The 20296-nt window shown below is 37.5% G+C and overlaps 2 protein-coding genes across 2 annotated transcripts in view; one reads left to right on the top strand and one right to left on the bottom strand.

The window, feature by feature from the left end:
* Positions 1 to 4497: 4497 nt before the first annotated feature.
* Positions 4498 to 18800, bottom strand: parp16 (poly (ADP-ribose) polymerase family, member 16). Its single transcript, NM_212906.1, is given in 7 exon segments — positions 4498 to 5259; positions 5569 to 5713; positions 9241 to 9412; positions 12078 to 12284; positions 14594 to 14731; positions 14809 to 15005; positions 18766 to 18800. Coding segments are annotated over 6 exon segments (987 nt in total). The 5' UTR covers positions 14998 to 15005; positions 18766 to 18800; the 3' UTR covers positions 4498 to 5123.
* Positions 18801 to 19860: 1060 nt separating this feature from the next.
* Positions 19861 to 20296, top strand: part of scamp5a (secretory carrier membrane protein 5a) — a 31555-nt gene continuing 31119 nt past the window's right edge. The window contains exon 1 of the mRNA XM_087310368.1: positions 19861 to 19962. The gene's annotated coding sequence lies outside the window, so the exon portion shown is untranslated. The remainder of the gene's footprint in view (positions 19963 to 20296) is intronic.

The following is a 20296-nucleotide window of genomic DNA, read 5'->3' as shown; positions in this document are numbered from 1 at the left end:
GGATAAGTGGCACACAAATGTCTTTACAAAGTTTGCAGCACACACACACACACACACATTTGCACGTTAATTTACACTGCTGTATAGATATTCAATTCACCTTTTTTGTATAGTGCTTTTACAATGTAGATTGTGTCAAAGCAGCTTCACATAGAAGATTATAGTAAATAGATATCCGTTATGCTACTTTACAAAATAATCCTGATTTAATGTCCACAAATTAGGACCCCTTTTGTGTGATTGAGGCATCCTCATTAATAGTTGTGTATTGACACTATGCAGCTGTGGTGGGTCCTGTTGTTATGAATTACATACAGTGGTCCCTCGCTCTGAACAAGGTTCACTTTTTGCAGCCTTGCACTTTTGTGAATTTTTTCGTGCAATTTGATATGCTTTTTGTTTTTTTACATTGCACTGTTTTCTGCGTCCTGATTAGCGAATTGTGGTCTGCATTCTGGCTGGTTGTAGACCATTGTCAATTAATTTCCACCGTGCCGTGTCTCATGTACAGTACACAATGCGTTCAGCTTGCCAAATTTACATAAATCTTCGACTGCTAGCAGTGTGACTCTGAAGTGCTGTTCTGTATGTTTGGAAGTTTTGCGTTCTGCACCACCAAAGGCACCTGCGGTAGCACCCAAAAGGCAGAAGATGTTGCTAACCATCGCACAAAAGGTTAAACTTCTGGACATGCTAAATCAGGGGTTTTCAAACTTTTTAATCTCAGGGACCCCCAAATATGATGATTTCTTGCAGGGGACCCCTTTGCCTAAAGTTTAAAAGCACTTATATATTTCAAGTATAAATATGTAAACTAAAATTCTGTATAACGTAAAGACACTATAGTTCATATTTCACAGGCATGCAAAATAGTATTGTTTTTAAAACTATTTATCTTATTAGTTGGCAACTCACTATAGCCAAAAATTATTTTCTATTTTTTTATTTCATTAAAAACAATGAAATATTTACATTAACTGAAAAAGATAAATGAGGCAGTGGTAGATGAAAAGTTAAACCTTGATATTTGTAACATTTGTAGTTTCTGTAGTTTTTTTTTTTACCTGTCTTGTTTTTATGGAAAACTGCAAAAGTCTTTACATTGAACATATGCGTCTGCTTACTGTGTTGTCCGACAAAGGCACATAATCTACCATTCGTGCCGCTTCCTCTCCAAATAATTCTTTGACGATGTCTTTAGTAGCTGGTAATAACAATGCTTCGCCAACTGTGTGCGGCTTCTTAGCACATGCCATGTGGAGTGATGCCAAATATAACATTTTAAACAGCTCTCAGGGATTAATGCTTGCTGCTGAAAAATACTAGCCTGCCAGGCCAAACACAACTACTGATGTTTGAAATTGTCGATTTTTCTGCCTCATTGGGATGTTTCTGCTGTAGATGGCGCTTGAGCTTGGATGGTTTCATGCATTCATTGAAAAGAATCGCTTGACAAAGAACACACTGAGGTATATCGACTTCCTGCTTTAACATGCAGGTAAAACCAAGCGCAATGTAAGATTTGTTATATTTTCTGGTTTTTGCCTTAACCCTCGCAAAGTCAGATTTGCATGAACTGCTTGTGGGAGCGGGATTCTTTAAAAATCTTTCCATCATCTGTACTGCACTTACAGCCGCTTATTGTACGAGGGCAAAGGATTTTGGGATAAACACATTATTATTAAGTATCCACTTATATAAATCATAAAACTATATATAGATTAATAATTTATAGTTATTAATAAATTTAGGATTGGAAAAAATATCTCATAAAAATCATTTTTTGTTTTTCGTGGACCCCCTAGCACTCTCTTGCGGCCCACCAGGGGTCTGCGGACCCCAGTTTGAAAACCCTTGTGCTAAATTAACATGGCTACAGGGCACCATTACAGAATAAATAAATGATCAAATGGTTTTGATCTTTGTTTTCATTCTATAATACTGGACTACGAAGGTTTGAACTTTGAGAATGTTTCAAGAGTTCACACTTAGCTGATGATTGGTAATAAGCTAGTTTGGCATGCTGTCCCGGGAGAGAGCCCCGAGCTCAAAAGATCCTCGAGCCCGGAGCTCCCTTCCGTTTCCGTTCCGTGTGCTAATTTGGTTTAGTCAATTTACTTAGTCTCATGTTTTTGAGGGTGTGGGAGGAAACCGGAGGACCCGGGGAAAACCCACGCAAGCACGGGGAGAACATGAACTCCGCACAAAAATGCTGACCGGTTGGGTGGATACCCGAGTCGGAGGCATTTTTTGCTGTGAGGCCGTAGTGCTAGCCACTGGGCCGCCGTGTTGCCCTGTAGAAAAGAGGAGGAGAAGGGGTGGAAGGGGGGATTCTTCAAAACGAAGATGACTAAAGGTAGGGTGTTTGGTTATTTATACTGGGTTAGGACTAGCCTGATTGGTGGTTCATTCATTAGCTTGACTCGGGGCCAGCCGTGTCAATCATAAGCACGTGATCCTCTCGAAATTAGTTTATGAATAAACTTCACTTAAACGAGAGAAAAGTGTGAAAATGTTAATGCCTGTCTGAGAAAAATGTATAAAGTGTGTAGTGAGGAGTTTTACAGCCTTAGAACATCTATAATAATAGAAAAAAATAAAACTGACTACTTTGTGGATTTTGCCTATTGCGGGCTATTTTTAAAACGAGGGACCACTGTACATAGCAATTTTGTCTGTTCTTTATTTTAAACATGCACAGTTTTAAAAGTGTTTCAAACTTGTAAATCTCATTCCTGAGTTGCAGCTGATCACGAAGAGTTGGAACAGATCTTTTAATCCCAGTTTCTTAGCAAATCCTGTCTTGGAGGAGGCAATACTATGGAGCCATGTTAATATGTGTACGTCAATCAATTCAATCGACGGGAAAAACCACACCCCTACGTCATGTTGCGATGGGGGTCAAAAGCACAGGGATTTGGATCCTATTTTAACATATTTTAATCAAATATGACTGTGGACATTACATTTAATAATACAAAAATAAATTAATAATGAAAAAATACATATTATAGACATTTCTTAGCAAAATATTTAAAATATTGCTATTTAAATAACCTCTACTTGCATCCATAAATTTTTTTCCAACATAAACCTTCTTTAAATTTTTTTATTATTTATTTATTTTTTTTAACTATAATAAACTAAACCTATGCACATCAATCTGTCCAGGTCGTTGTCCTCAGAAGTAAATACATGGAGCACTTTCAAACAAATGTTACTGTATGGAAAATAATTAAACCATTATGATAAATAGAGTCAAAAATGACCTTTTTCAGATAAAAAGTCTAAAGTTTCATTGAGATTGATTATTGGTGTATAGGTTTAGGCCAGACTGGGTAGCAATACACGAACAAAGGAAAATAAAGACTTGTTTTTTTTTTAAATTTAAACCTACAACACAATTCATTCATTCATTTTCTTGTCGGCTTAGTCCCTTTATTAATCCGGGGTCACCACAGCGGAATGTACCGTCTAAATTGGAGCTCATTACAGATCTTTTAATCCCAGTTTCTTAGCAAATCCTGTCTTGGAGGAGCCAATACTATGGAGCCATGTTAATATGTGTACGTCAATCAATTCAGTGGACGGGAAAAACCACACCCCTACGTCATGTTGCGATGGGCCTCAAAAGCACAGGGATTTGGATCCTATTTTAACATATTTTTTTATCAAATATGACTGTGGACATTACATTTAATAATACAATAATAAATTAATAATTAAAAAAGACATATTTTAGACATTTCTTAGCAAAATATTTAAAATATTGCTATTTTAAATAACCTCTACTTGTATCCATAAATTTTTTTTCAACATAAACCTTCTTAAAAATGTATTTATTTTTTTTTAACTATAATAAACTAAACCTATGCACATCAATCTGTCCAGGTCGTTGTCCTCAGAAGTAAATACATGGAGCACTTTCAAACAAATGTTACTGTATGGAAAATAATTAAACCATTATGATAAATAGAGTCAAAAATGACCTTTTTCAGATAAAAAGTCTAAAGTTTTATTGAGATTGATTGTTGGTGTATAGGTTTAGGCCAGACTGGGTAGCAATACACAAACAAAGGAAAATTAAGACTTGTTTTTTTTTTAAATTTAAACCTACAACACAATTCATTCATTCATTTTCTTGTCGGCTTAGTCCCTTTATTAATCCGGGGTCACCACAGCGGAATGTACCGTCTAAATTGGAGCTCATTACAGATCTTTTAATCCCAGTTTCTTAGCAAATCCTGTCTTGGAGGAGCCAATACTATGGAGCCATGTTAATATGTGTACGTCAATCAATTCAGTGGACGGGAAAAACCACACCCCTACGTCATGTTGCGATGGGCCTCAAAAGCACAGGGATTTGGATCCTATTTTAACATATTTTAATCTAATATGACTGTGGACACACTATACCTACACACAGTTCTGTCCAAACAGCATCCAAAAGTCGATTTTGCATGATAGGAGCTCTTTAAAAAAAAAAAACACTGCGAGTTTGTTGCATTTATTTATTTAAATACCTTCACAATTCAGATTCTGACTGATAAATCAAGTTAGAGTCATTAATGCAATATCAAGACTAATTTTCATTACAGTTTTAATGATAGCGACCACCATAACACGGGTCTTCTGCATAGTTGATCTGATCTAGACATTAGTACGGTCGTCTAGGAACTTCTATATTTGCATCGAAACTGAAAAATATTTATTATAAAAGCACAGATTTTCCTACGTGATTATTTTTATTAACACAAGCAGCAATTTTTTTTTTTGCCAATGTCTAGGTTGAAGAAGGCAGGTAAAAGACAACGCTTTGTCTTGATCATTTGGTTGTAACTAACAAAGTGAACCCATCGTTCAACAAGTAAAAACAGGCTACATGCTAACATGTAACATTCACGAAAGCTAACATTACTGCTCGTTCTGCAGTTTCTCGGTTGGCTGATGCACAGTGTGTTTGTGTGAATAAAATGAAGGATTACCCAAGAATCAAGTGATACAGGGAGGAATGTTTTGTTGAGGGGAAGGAAGTAAGTTCCTGAGTCTTTTTTCCTCCCTCTTTGATAGTCTTTGAGTAAAAGGCACTTTGGATGAGTGTGCATGTGTGATGTGAGCTTGGGTTACCGGAACATTCTGTGCCAGAAGGACTGAAAAGCGGACGAGTTGAAGGCACCGATGAATATGAGGAGCAGGAGATACAGACCCATCATGATGGCAAAATGATGTCTGACGAGCCACGACGTCCCCCGAGCGTGTCTGCAATCACAACAAGACGTCACTTAATATTCATAACTAATTACGGGATGACACACTTTTCATTGTTCCTTTCTTTTAAGTGTGATCTACTGACAATGCTCAAATTAAAGACACAGCAGCCCATTTCCAAGATCAAAACAACCTACCATAATCACTTACACTTTTATAATCAAAATGTACAATGTACTTTTTTTTTTGGAGGGAACTATATTCTTAGCATGATTTATTTATTTTTTATTATTTAAACTGGATATGGGTCAGACAACTGGGTCCATGCAAATAAGCATGCGAGCTCAACTGCAGTCTCACCTGGATCTGTAGCGTCTCTGAGAATAAACCAGCAGGTATTTAACTCTTAAGAGCTCATTGTTGGTCACCACAAAGTACTTCTCGGGCACCTCACCACCTTCACTGTTCCTGGCCCTCAGACGCTGTCGGTCAATGCTCTCCGAGTCTGAAAACACAGTGAGTTGTAACTAGCCATGAAATGTATTTATTTTAAAAACATATCAACATCATGCTAATAGATGCTAACTTTGCTAATTCATGCTAAGGTTATGTTAACATACCAGAAATGTGCTAGCAGCCTGTTCAGGGTTTCTGCAGGTTTCACCAAGTTAAATTGAAGATTTTTTAAGTTATTTTAAGACCATTATGACTAAAATTTTAGATTCATAAAGGGCTAAAGGAATTAAGGAATTTTTCAAATGGCCTAGATGGATTTTTTTTTATTTGCCCTATCAAAAAAAAAAAAAAAATTTTTTTTTGAATACATTTAATAATACAATAATAAAATAATAATTAAAAAATAAATATTTTAGACATTTCTTAGCAAAATATAAAAAATATTGCCATCTTAAATAACCTTTACTTGTATCCATACATTTTTTTCCAACATAAACCTTCTTTAAAATATTTTTTGTTGTTTTTAAAGGTTCAGGACACCCTGGAGAACTTTTTTTTTATATTAACAGATTTGTGTGTGTTGAGAATCAGTTAAGACAATGTTAGCACCTGTCAGCTTTAATTGTGGGGAAAACTGGATAATTTTGAGCTTCCGGGTTTAAAATTATTTTTGGGGAGGGATCAAAATCGGCGACGTGGCGCAGTACTGCTAGTGAAATGATGACGCGTCGGTTTCTCATTATTCATAGCGGAGTTTTCTTATCCTATGAGAAGAGCCGGCTGCTTAATTATTCATGAGACCTGCCAGACCTGCCAGAGTCAAGCCCGAGCTGTGAGACACGTCACGGACCCACGGCACGGGCACACAGTATTTAGCCGTTCATGAAGGCTCATATGCGTTTGTTTCCATGATCCATGCGGTTTGTTGCATGTTTTCCCCCGCGATCTTGTCAGGGCCGATCATACAGCAAAGCTGTGTGTGTGCTGCTAGCATTTTTGTCGGGAGAGCAGCACGAGAATTAGAGAATGGCGGACACTGTCTTTTATCAGGACTTCGTTCACATTCAGACACATCGCCGTGCTGCTGTGTTTGCCTAAATCCTCCAGATTACCAGCAGGGCTAATGGTTAAAACAGACAGGTCAGGAGACCTGCTGCACTGAGTCTGCTGGATACGGGGATTGAGGGAGAAGTCCTCATTTATAGTGTTTACATGAACACACTTATCTTTATAATTATATAAATTGTGGTTGTGTGTATATGAAATTACGAATAAAAAATGTAGCAGGGCATTAAATCACTGTTCATTTCTTTGCATTTTAACTTTGTAAACTATAAACTCATGCGTCTCCTCACGGTTTGTCTCATTTTGTGAGCAAGCTTCGTTCGCTCACGTTCTCCCCTGCTGGCCACACCCACTCCTGCCCGATGCTTGCGGAGCGCCACGCTTATTAATCATGCATCTATTGAAAAAATTCTGAAGAAGACTTTAACCGAAAGTGGGGGGTGTCATGGCCCTTTAAACTATAATAAATTAAACCTATGCACATCAATCTGTCCAGGTCGTTGTGCTCAGCAGTAAATGCATGGAGCACTTTCAAACAAATGTTACTGTATGGAAAATAATAAACCATTATGATAAATAGAGTTAAAAATGACCTTTTTCAGATAAAAAGTTTAAAGTTTTATTGAGATTGATTATTGGTGTATAGGTTTTGGCCAAACTGGGTAGCAATACACGAACAAAGGAAAATTAAGACTTGTTTTTTTTTTTAAATTTAAACCTACAACACAATTCATTCATTCATTTTCTTGTCGGCTTAGTCCCTTTATTAATCCGGGGTCGCCACAGCGGAATGAACCGCCAACTTATCCAGCACGTTTTTACGCAGTGGATGCCCTTCCAGCCGCAACCCATCTCTGGGAAAACCAACAACACAATATTTTAGTAAATTTTAGACTTTTTAAGGCCTAAAATTTTGATTTTGAGATTTAAGACATTTTAAGACCCCGCGGATATCCTGCTGATAGTGGTTGTTGCTAAAAGCAATACAGCTGTGGTTAATGAGAATTATTTGTATTATTTATTAAGTAATCCATTACTTGTATTTATTAACATCTACCCAAACCCTAAAATATTATATTAATATAACATTATATTAATTCTGAGATTAATCTAGATAAAAAAAAATATAATCTATGCCCACCTATAATGAATATACATATAATAAATAATATGGCTAATGATAATAACATTATAATACATTATAATAAAAATACAAGTTGTCATGAATAAACTGAAAAATCCCCCCAGACATGAAGAAGGCATGGAGGAAGTGGTTTTTATATTTATGTAGTAAATAATAATTTTTGTAACTTTTTAATTCTTTCTTTTTTTCCCATATGTAAAGATATTTGTGTATTGCTGTACATCCTGTGTGTACTAAGTAAGTGCTTGAACCTGCACGGATGCAAAACAAATGTGCTCTGTGCTGGACTTGAAACCAGCTTTCACTTGGTCAATGGTGTGGTCTATTTCAGTTTCTTAAAATATCAATGCGCCAACAGTGCACCTTAATGCTGCGTTCAGACCAGACGCGGCACGCGCATCAAGCGCGAGTGATTTACATGTTAAGTCAATGCAAACACGCGAATAGACATCCTGCGGCGCGATACGCGCGAATGGCGCGGCGCGAATGACGAGAATTGCGCGAATGGCGAAAGAATTGCGCGAATGGCGAATTGAGCGTTTTGCGTTTTGATGCGCTTAACGAGCGTTTCGCGCGAATCTCTCGAGTTTGAAAATCTGAACTTCAGCGGACATTCGCGCCGCGTTAACCAATCAGAAGCTTGCTCTTGTGGGGGCGTGATTGTGACATAGAACCTGTTGATAGTGTCCCAGGGGAAATCCTCCAGGCGACACCGACAACAAGTCATCAAACTGGGTTTGGCTCAGTCAGAAGCACCGTTGAAAGCCTCCGTCATCCAGGTTCAGTTTCTGGAGGAGTTTATGAGCTCACAGAGCTGGATGCACCTCTGAAAGGATGCAGTGGATTCAGACAGGACCCTAAACGTATTGACGCTGTTTTTCAGTCTCCATAAAGCACATTAACACTGTTATTTTGTTAATAAAATCCATGTTAGCCATTTAGCTATGAAGCTAGAGTCACCGGGCAGACAGAAGCCCTGCCCATCACGCGAATCCGCGTCTGTTTTGAAGTGAATCTGACATGCGATTGAAGCGGATTTGACGCGCGAATGAAGCAGGGGTTGATGCGCGAATGAAGCGAGCAAACTTAAATGTTCATGCGGCTATTTACGCGCGAATATCGCGATTTATCCGCGCGTTCCACGTCTGGTGTAAACACAGCATAACATACTCTTTTATAGACCAGCACACCCATGAGTCCACAAAGTGTCACAAACGGATTTGCTATTTAAACAACATGGCGCAAAACATAAAAATTAGGGTTGCGCTGGTCTGAAAATAGCAACACATCAAGCCAAACATGTTTTGCGCCAGTTGTATGATAGAGCCCATACACTTTTGACAGCTTCTTATCATTTAAAGCATTACCTTTCTTCTTCACCTGACACTTCACGTCAGGATGATCAATGATTTCACACAAAGCAACGCAGCTGATGAAAGGCCCGAGGACGCTTTCCCTCCACCCGTTCCCGTGAGGACTGTAAAGGATGGCCATGCTGAGGTCACTGGTCAGGTAGGTGCCTTCCCCAAACAGTGAGGTCTGGAAATCAAATCATAATCAAAGCACATTTCTTGAGCCAATGAGCAGATAACACTGTAGACACAATTATCATATTCACAAATATTACATACACATAAACTGATAAGGGACAGTCAAACACATCAGTTAATTGTGCTCTTGATTGATAATTAAAAAACGATAGGCTGGAAAGCATCCAAAACACGCATTCACCTTTTTCTTACACCCCATAATGCTTTGCATGAATGAAATTCCATTAAACTTTAAACAAATGAGAGCAGTGTTTAGAAAACTGAGGTGTCATTATAATCCTCACAGTTCATCCATCAAATTTTATAAAAAGCAACTTATTAGAATGAACAAATGACTTTCTGCAAGCATTGAATGACCATAATAACTCAAAACAAGCCTTTCCACGGCAATATTATGGATTTATTTTGAATATTACTGTAGTGCAGGGAATACAAAAATAAAATAACTTTGGGAAAACTTAAAAAACAAAGAGTAAGGCCATAAAATCTCTGGCCCAAGATATCCTTGTGACACTAATGTCACATTTAAAGTTCTATCATTTTTTAAAACCTATTCAGCTCATCTCTATGTCTTTAAGGATCTCTTTTCATTTAGCGTAGCTTAGCTTAACATAGATTCTTGAATCGGATTAGACCATTAGCATTTAGCTCAAAATGAAAAATAGTTTTGATAGTTTTCCTATTTATTGTTGAACTCTTCTGTATTTACATTGTGTGTTAGGGTTGACGGAAAATGAAAAGTTGCTATATTCTAGGCCTATATGGCTAGGAACTATACTCTCATTCCGACGTAATAGTCAAGGAACTTTGCTGCCGAATCATGGCTGCAGCAATGATGAATAAGCAGCATCTGAAAACAGTCCCCAGCACCAAGGCCAAGACTTGCAGCACCAGTAAGAATCTGTGTAATATCACTGCCCCTGCTGCAGCCATGATTTTTTGAGAGAGATGCTAATGGTCTAATCCATTTCAATTACTTATGCTAAGCTAAGCTTAACATGCTCCCGCCAGACCTAGAGATTAGATGAATGGATTCAAAAATGATAAAACTCAACTTTTTACCTCTAGAGTACTTGTAAAATGATTCTATTCTCCAAAAAAGAGGAGTGTTCCTTTAGGAAAAAACAAAACAAAAATGCTTCAGGCTTGACTTTTTGGTTTAACGCGCCGTTAAAAAAAATGGTCTGACCACTGAGATTAGTGTGTTTGTTCACATCTCTTCAACTGCTGAAATTTTAGCTTAGCTTAGCATAGATAATTAAATCAGATTAGACCATTAGCATTTAGCTCAAAATCAAAAAGTGCTTTGCTAATTTTCCTATATTTAAAGTTTGACTCTTCTGTATTTACATTGGGAGCTAAGGTAGACGGAAAATGAAAAGTTACTATTGTCTAGGCTGATTTGGCTAGGAACTATACTTTCTCTATCCATACATAGCCGCAGCAGGAGCAATGATAATAAGCATCTGAAAACAGTCCCCAGCACCAAGGCCTAGACTTGCAGAACTAGAAAGAATCTGTTTAATATCACTGCCCCTGCTGCAGCCATGGTCGGACAGATTTTTTGAGCGAGAGGCTAATGGTCTAATCCATTTCAATTATTTATGCTAAGCTAAGCTTAACATGCTCCCTCCAGACCTAGAGATTAGATGAATGGATTCAAAAATGATAAAACTCAACTTTTTACCTCTAGAGTACTTGTAAAATGAGTCTATTTTGCAAAAAAATGGAGTGTTCCTTTAGGAAAAAACAAAACAAAAATGCTTCAGGCTTGTCTTTTTGGTTTAACGCGCCATGAAAAAAATGGTCCGACCACTGAGATTGGTGTTTTTGTTCACATGCCTTCAACTGCTGAAATTTTAGCTTATAAAATTTTTGCTTTCATCTGAAAACAGTCCCCAGCACTAAGGCCTGGACTTGCAGAACTAGAAAGAATCTGTTTAATATCACTGCACCTGCTGCAGCCAGATTTTTTGAGCGAGAGGCTAATGGTCTAATCCATTTCAATTATTTATGCTAAGCTAAGCTAGAGGCCTAGAGATTGCATGAATGAATTCAAAACCAACTTTTTAATTCTAGGGGAGTTGTAAAATGAGTCTATTTTCCAAAAAAGTGGAGTGTTCCTTTAGGAAAAAAACTAAACAAAAATGCTTCGGGTTTGTCTTTTTAGTTTAACACGCTGTGATAACAACAGTCCGACCACTGAGATTGGTGTCTTTGTTCACATGCCTTCAACTGCTGAAGTTACAGCAGGGTGATGACTTCTTCTGTACAACATGTGAGTGTCAATAGCATAAAGTTGTGCAGCGCAGCTTGTTTTTGCATTGTTTTTCCTTTACTGCCATCTAAGGTCAGAGAGTGATTTTTTTTATGTTCACTCGGCTCATGGCCAGTGAAAATCACTTGGGTATGAATGCCAAATACATCTCGAAAAGTGAGCCTTGACACTTCATATTTATGGACTAAAATAAAGCACTAAGCAAAATATACCAGTTATTATTATGAATATGGATTATGTGTAGCACAGTCATATTATTTTAAGGGAAGTTTCACAAACCAGAAGTGCAACCTATAATTTAAAACACAAAAGTCAGGTGTAAATAAAGTAGGAAAATAGATTGTCATCCACAAACACACATCGCTCTCATTCTGACCTTATTGAGATGGCAGTGTAATCCGTTGTGTATGATGGAGTGGAAGTTCTCTAGTCTGCTGCCGTGGAATGCATAGATGAGGTCTCGGCCGGCCCGCGTCCGCTCAAACTTAGAGTTGAGCAAATCACAGTACTGCAGCTCAAAGAGGAAGTCTGGGGCTGGAGCTGAAACCCCCTCTCTCTGAGCCAGCTGGCTGAGTCTGGCAAACTGATGGAGCGAGATTAAACACAAGACAATGAGTTTATCAACACTAAAGGGGCTCTGTCTAAATAAGAGCTCATTGCAGCGGCGGTGAAAAACTGATCAAGAAATCGATTCTGCATGCATTCTGAGATTTTAATGTATTCCTATTCTCTTAAATCAATACTGAGCGTAGTTTTTAACAGCAGATGACGCTGTATGATTTACAAACAAGTCTTACTTTGCTTGCATCCAATTCCTTACACATACCCCGTGCCATTAAATAATGTTAAGAAAGGTTTATTCAGTTTACAAGACTGTTCATAGTGAGCTGTGTTTACATTTATCTCATGCCATTACAGCTAACTCTTAAGCCTAAAGCACAAGCACTCTTTTTAGTGAGCATTTTAGTGTATGGTTAAAAAAGGGGTAAAAAACAAGCGCCATCTGCTGTTAAAAACTAGCCCAGAGCACCATATGTGGTTAAAAACTAACCTAGAGCTCCATCTGCTGTTAAAAACTAGCCCAGAGCGCCATCTGCTGTTAAAACTTAGCCTAGAGTGCCATCTGCTGTTAAAAACAAGCCCAGAGCACCATATGCGGTTAAAAACTAACCTAGAGCTCCATCTGCTGTTAAAAACTAGCCCAAAGCGCCATCTGCTGTTAAAACTTAGCCTAGAGTGCCATCTGCTGTTAAAAACTAGCCCAGAGCACCATATGTGGTTAAAAACTAACCTAGAGCTCCATCTGCTGTTAAAAACTAGCCCAAAGCGCCATCTGCTGTTAAAACTTAGCCTAGAGTGCCATCTGCTGTTAAAAACTAGCCCAGAGCACCATATGTGGTTAAAAAGTAACCTAGAGCTCCATCTGCTGTTAAAAACTAGCCTAGAGCACCATCTGCTGTTAAAAATTAGCCCAGAGCGCTATCTGCTGTTAAAAACTAGCCTAGAGCACCATCTGCTGTTAAAAACTAGCCTAGAGCGCCATCTGCTGTTAAAACTAGCCTATAGCGCCATATGCTGCTAAAAACTAACCTAGAGCGGCATCTGCTGTTAAAACTAGCCTAGAGTGCCATCTGCTGTTAAAAACTAGCCTAGAGCGCCATCTGCTGTTAAAACTAGCCTAGAGTGCCATCTGCTGTTAAAACTAGCCTAGAGCGCCATATGCTGCTAAAAACTAACCTAGAGCGGCATCTGCTTTTAAAACTAGCCAAGAGTGCCACCTGCTGTTAAAACTAGCCTAGAGTGCCATCTGCTGTTAAATCTAGCCTAGAGTGCCATCTGCTGTTAAAAACTAGCCTAGAGCGCCATATGCAGCTAAAAACTAACCTAGAGTGCCATCTGCTGTTAAAAACTAGCCTAGAGCGCCATATGCTGCTAAAAACTAACCTAGAGTGACATCTGCTGTTAAAACTAGCCTAGAGTGCCATCTGCTGTTGAAAACTAGCCGAGCACCATCTACTGTTAAGACTAACCTAGAGCGCCATCTGCTGTTAAAAACTAGCCTAGAGCACCATATGCTGCTTAAAAACTAACCTAGAGTGACATCTGCTGTTAAAACTAGCCTAGAGCACCATCTGCTGTTAAAAACTAGCCTAGAGTGCCATCTGCTGTTGAAAACTAGCCGAGCACTATCTACTGCTAAAACTAGCCTAGAGCCACATCTGCTGTTAAAAATTTGCCTAGAATTCCCCTTGCTGTTAAAAATTAGCCTAGAACGCCATCTGCTGTTAAAAATTAGCCCAGAGAGCCACTTGCGGTTAAAACTAGCCTAGAACACCAGCTGCTGTAAAACTAGCCTGAAGCGCCATCTGCTGTTTAAAACTAGTCTAAAGCGGCATCTTCCGTTAAAAACTAGCTTAGAATGCCACCAGGAATTAAAACTAGCCTAGAGCGCCACCTGCTGTTTAGAACTAGCCTAGAGTGCCATCTGCTTTAAAACTAGCCTAGAGCCCAATCTGCTGTTAAAAACTAGTCTAGAGTGTCACTTGCTGCTAATAATTAGCCTAGAGCACCACATTCTGTTAAAAATTTGCCTAAAGCACCATCTGCTGTTAAAAACTAGCCAAGCCTAGAGTGCCATCTGGAGTTAAAACTAACCTAGAGCAACACCTGCTGCTAAACACTAGAGTGTTACCAGCTGCTAATAATTACTCTAGAGCACCATCTGCTGTTAAAAACTAGCCTAAAGCACCACGTGCTGTTAAAAATTAGCCTAGCCTAGAGTGCCACCTGGAGTTAAAACTAACCTAGAGCGCCACCTGCTGTGTTAGAGACTAAGCTCAGAATCTATTCAGAGGGAACAGCGATGCATTTAGAAAAACACTTTTTTAATACCTCCTCTTTCTGCAGAGTCTTCACAGCGAAGCTCTTGGAGGACAGAACCCAGTGCACAAGAGCCATATGATGATCTCCATCACCATGTCCGAGGCGAACCAGATCTCTCACGTTTGGCAAACTGTCCACATCTTTTTGCTGTGAGAAACATGAAAGAGTCAAAACTGAGAATCAAAAACTAAGTCGGAGAGCTCAAATTTCTTGAATAATTTTACCAGCTCTTCAAAGTCCTTGATCTCTCCTCTCAGGTAGCGAGGAGGGAAGGGTCTGAGCACCGAATCATGTTTGTAGCTCTGGACGGCAGCCACGAAGAGACTGCAGCGCAGATCTGCCGCTACAGGGTCTCGATGTAGACAGGAGCAAACCAGCTCTCTGACTGCCGCTGCGGGGAGAGGCGGCTGCATACCCAGCACTGAAACACAACAGATATTACAGCAAAAAAACCAACCGTAATGTTATATCAGAAAGGTATACTGATAAATGGGTCAAAGGCAACAATAAACACAACACAGTGACATTACTGGGATACACTAAAACAATATTTAATTGTCTTTTTAAATTGTAATACTGCTACTATCCTTCAAACCACTAGGTTTAAAATATAATAAAATGATTTGATTTGAATTGATTTATTTATCATTTCAACAGGGTCGAAAATGGAGTGGGATAAAGCACAAGCTTATTATTTTCCCACCACATTACCGCATACATCATTCGTGTATTACTTAAAGGGCCATGAAACCCCCCTGATTCAGCAGGGTGATTTCACACTTCTAGTTTTGAAAAAGGCAGGTCAGTGGGTGTGTCTAGCTCTGTCTGGGTGGGAGTGTCGAGGGAGGGAAAAGGGGAAGAATTTGCATAAAAATGGGAGTTTCCAATTGGGCACATGCTGATTTTCACCGAGGAAAAACAAACACACACGCAGGGGAGAAAGACAGTGACTGTGTTTAATGACGGCGGAATGTTTAATACCGCACGTCGTAAAACTGGGTGTGTGTAGACAATCCTGTCACAAAATGCAGCAAAAATTAAACACGACGGTCGGCAAGAGTCTGCTTTCAGTGTGCACATGTTTACACTCGGAGAGCAGCATTTAAAGCAGATCTTTCAGTCCATAATATTGTAGAGATATTACGTAAACTAAGTAACTTAGAAATTATTTTGACTAAGGTCTGTCTTTAAACACTGAAAGAGTACTGCTGACCATACAAACTATAACTTTGCCATCTGAATGAACAAAGAAAGAGCACTAATCGCACACAAATTTACTAAATCTGTAGAGACAAGACAATCAACACCAACTAGAGCTGCCTCTTTTTTTTTAAAGGAGACGAGCAGCAAATACGGATTTCACAATTTCCAGATGAGAAAAGCTCTCGAGTAAAAAATGTTCCGTACAAGCGTATTTCTGCTGCGCGACGCGTGCACTGTAATCAGTTTCAGTTTCCTTTATTTATGTCATTCAAATCATCACAATAGAATTGTAATGCAGAACGAAATTACGTTGCAACAGACCCAACAAGAACATAAAAAACATCACTATAAAAACACTATAAAATCCTAACATGATAAATAAGCTTTTATAATTCCATAAAATATATAATTATATAAGATACAACCCATTTTTAAAAATCTCTGAAGAGAATAACTTAATACTTAAATACCTATTTCACCATTTGTTGTAATATTAACAATTTATGCTAGTTTAACAAATTTATATATTATTTAACACTAGCTTTTAACAATGCTTAAGAAATGGTATTATTTAAAAGTCTTATAATGACAGGATAAAAACTATCTCGAAACCGCACTGATTTGCTCCTCAGACTTCTGTAACGCCTGCCTGATGGCATGAGTGAGAGCAGGCTATGACCAGGGTGGGTTGGATCCCCTAAAATGTTATTTGCCCTAGACAGACAACGGCGTTGGTAAAGTTCCTCGATAGATATCATTTTGACTCCAACAGACCTTTCAGCTGACTTTATGATCCTCTTAATGGTGTTCTTATCAGACACACTGCTATTCTCATACCAAAGGGAGATGCCATTTGTAAGAACACTCTCAACAGCTCCTCTGTAAAAAGTTGTGAGGATTGATTGGCTGAGATGTGCTCTTTTCAACCTTCTCAGAAAGTGCAGTCGCTGGTGCGCTTTCTTCGCAAGACAAGGGGTATGGAGAGACCAAGTCAGGTTATTAGTAACAATTAGTAATTAGTAATCCACACGCGAGTCCAGCTGTGCTCTCATAAAGAGTAAATGAAAACAAAACCTTCAAAGCAGCACATTATAAAAGCAACACTGACGACTCGCATCTCCAAACAATTCTTATTCTTTTCCCACTTCTTATGGCAACACAACGTGGCGTCTCTGCTGTCAGAACACCGTTTCATTTACAGTCTTCGAAGCTAGCATGCATATAAATGAAGTTGCATCGCATACATAATAGAGCGTGCTGATTGGTTTGAACCAAGTCTTACTCATGAAATAATGCAACACACTCAGAGACATAATACGGTACTCCCAGGAACAGACGCTGGAATACACGCAAAGATCTCATGGCCGTGACGCAGCTTCAAAAATTAGTTTCAAACCGAAAGTACGAATTTGCAAAAAACAATTTTCACTGTTGTTTAGTGAAATATATGTATCCTAATAGTGTTTATAGCAGTGTGTGACACATATACGACAACAGCTCAAATAATGTGTTTTGGTGTTTTAAACCCTTTAAACTTATTTCTTCTTTTACTTGTCTCTTCTGTTTTTACATAGGACATATTTTATCCTTTTGGCATCTTTGACAAATTATGTTTGATTCTATTTGTACCTTAACATTTTGTAACATAAACATCAAAAAAATACAGTACTGCAAATAGCCATTAATTCCTTTTTCAATCTCCTTCATCATTATATTCCTTTAATAATATTTATTTTTACAACTTTTTAAATTGTTTGAGAGTCTGATTTAGACTGTTTCATAATTTCACACCACAGACAGATATACATAAACTTTTTAAAGTTGTCCTTGTTTTCAACCTCCTAGAACTGTGTTCTTCTCTCAGATTATATCCCCTTTGTCTTTCTACAAAAAACGTTTGTATGCATTTTAAAGTAATTTATTCCTAGCTTTAAACATTAATTGTGTTGTTTATTTAACCGAATCATTGAACTCAAGTATCTTTAATTTAAAAAATATATATATTATTTGTATGCTCCAAATCCCCCCACATGTTCTGTCAGTCTAATTACTTTTTTCTGCATTGTACATATGGATCGTAAATTAGATTTATATGCACTCCCCCAAATTTCAACACAATAACTCATATATGTCAATGGAGTACCATCATTTTTTATTTTTCACATTTTGACATTGTTGAGCAGACACTTCCATTCATTTACTTCTAGGCAAACAAAGTCACTGCTTTTATGCACATAAAATCTGATTCAAACCATTATATTTGTAAATTCACAATAATGTATAATAATAATAATAATAAAAAAAAATACAACACTGCAATTAAACCACAAACTAAAGAGACACATGGATACATAGATTATATATATTTGTTTGTGTGTATGTGTATTTATAAATTATAAATATATACATTAATAATATTTTATTCCATTTAGTTATCAAGGTAGTTTTCTCACATATAGTTAGTTTAATATGACTAACAAAATTAACTTAAATTTAAACAACAAAGTAATGAAACGAACAAAAATATTTAAATATATATATACAAACAATCACAACGGGAAAAAAATGAAAAAAACTACAACGGAAACTATAGCTGATTTAAACTAAAATAACAATATGCAAACTAATGTAAACATAGTGGGACTGGTAGCTAAGCTAAGTTAGCACATTAGCTGCTAACAAAGTTGTTGTCATCTAACAAGCCAAACCACAATATAAAGTTCCCCACTATTAGGTAATTAACTTATAGTCCTCGAAAGCGAGCCTGTTTAATCCAGTGGCTCGTTTAATAGTCGGTTTATTCAGCTCTGTTGTGTTTGTTTACTAAGCATGTTAGCTGGCTAGCTCATCAATAATCGTTGAAGTAATTCAGGAGCTTAAGGACACCGGCGATCTAAAGTCAAAACACTCATCCCTCTACATTTAAATAGGTGAACATTTGTTAAACATTTATTTTACTCTTATGGCATGCACCTTACCTTGTGGGCCTGAAGTTCAGGCATCTGACAGCCACCGGAAGCTAAAGGTGTCCAACTGCTGCTGCGCATGCGCTGATTCTACCAGCAGGAGCCGCCAAACATAAACAACTCACAGGGGTCTGCATATTTTTATTTATTTATTTATTTTATTTATTTTTCATTTTTGCAAAAAGTTTACATCACAAAACAGGGAACAATCAACATCGCAAGGCATATTTACCAATAAAATAAATTAAAATTGTTACAACTGCAACAAGGAGCAATACAAAAGATCTACATCAAAGGAAAAAAGCAAAACATTATAACAATAAATATTCTGCAAATGAAGTACAGAGAGCTTCAGTTATTTTACTTTTTCTGAAGTATTTGAAGCTTTGAGCCACTTTCTCTGCCTCAGAAAGAAAACATCTAAAAGAGGGTCTGCTCTTTTTCTACTTACAACAATGAATATGATAATTGCCCATTAGTAAAATAAAGTTCACAACATCAGAGGAAGAAAAGTGGAAATCACCTTTGTAAAATAAAATATCTTCTAGAACAATTGGATGGACGGAAATCATCTTTAATGAAAGCCAAGTATAGATGTCAAACCAGAATTTAAAGTAACTCACAAGAAAAAAATAAGTGATCGAGTGTTTCTGGAAAATTTGAGCAGAAGCTACACTTGTCAACATCAAAGTTAAATCTTTTTTAAATAAACTCATTCACAGGATATATCCTACATAAAACTCTGTAATGAGTTTCCTTATCCTTATAGGTGCTACAGGATTTTTAAGATAAAAGGTATTTTCCTCTAAAGGTTCAACAACTCCTAGGGGTGTCAAACTTATTTTATCTCAGGGGCCACATGGAGGAAAATATTTCCCCAAGTGGGCCGGATCAGTAAAATCAGGGTGTATATAACTTAAAAACAACAACTTTATTTTTTTTTAAATATATTCAACATAAAACATAAAGCTTGAGCGAGAGGACAACACAATCACAGCAATTTGTAACTTTTTGATTTGGCTATTCATCTATTCATTGCTACGCCTCTGCTTTAAGTAACACGTGGTGCAACCTGATCTATATAGACCAGTGGCTGCAACTGAAGTAAGCACAAATTTAGATACAAGCTGGTTGTTCTTAGGCTTTAGAGTGGACTTTATGTTCCAGTTTAAAAAAGAAGTCACGAACAGCTGGAGCAACTCTACCCAGGTAAATAAAAATATAGATTATATGATTGCTGGTACTTAAATAATATATGTTTAGTTAATCAGCTGATAGATGATGGTCAGTTTTGTTGGGGCTTCACTAAAGAGCGTCAATACGATACCTAACAATATAACAGACCTTCTGAGAGTAACAGACAGCTAATCTTATTTCCAAGTAATTTTCTAGGCTACTGTTTTAGTTGAAGTTTGTCTATTCCATAATCTTCAATTGAATAGACAAAACTGAACCATATTAATTGGAATTTAGTTGGACTCTTCCTCACAGATATAAACCAACCAGAAGGCACAAAAATATAAGACGTAGAAGCTAGGAATAA

Source organism: Danio rerio, chromosome 25 (assembly GCF_052040795.2).
Source record: "Danio rerio strain M-AB ecotype USA chromosome 25, GRCz13ab, whole genome shotgun sequence".
Lineage (NCBI taxonomy): Eukaryota > Metazoa > Chordata > Actinopteri > Cypriniformes > Danionidae > Danio > Danio rerio.
This window is presented reverse-complemented; position numbering and strand designations above follow the sequence as displayed.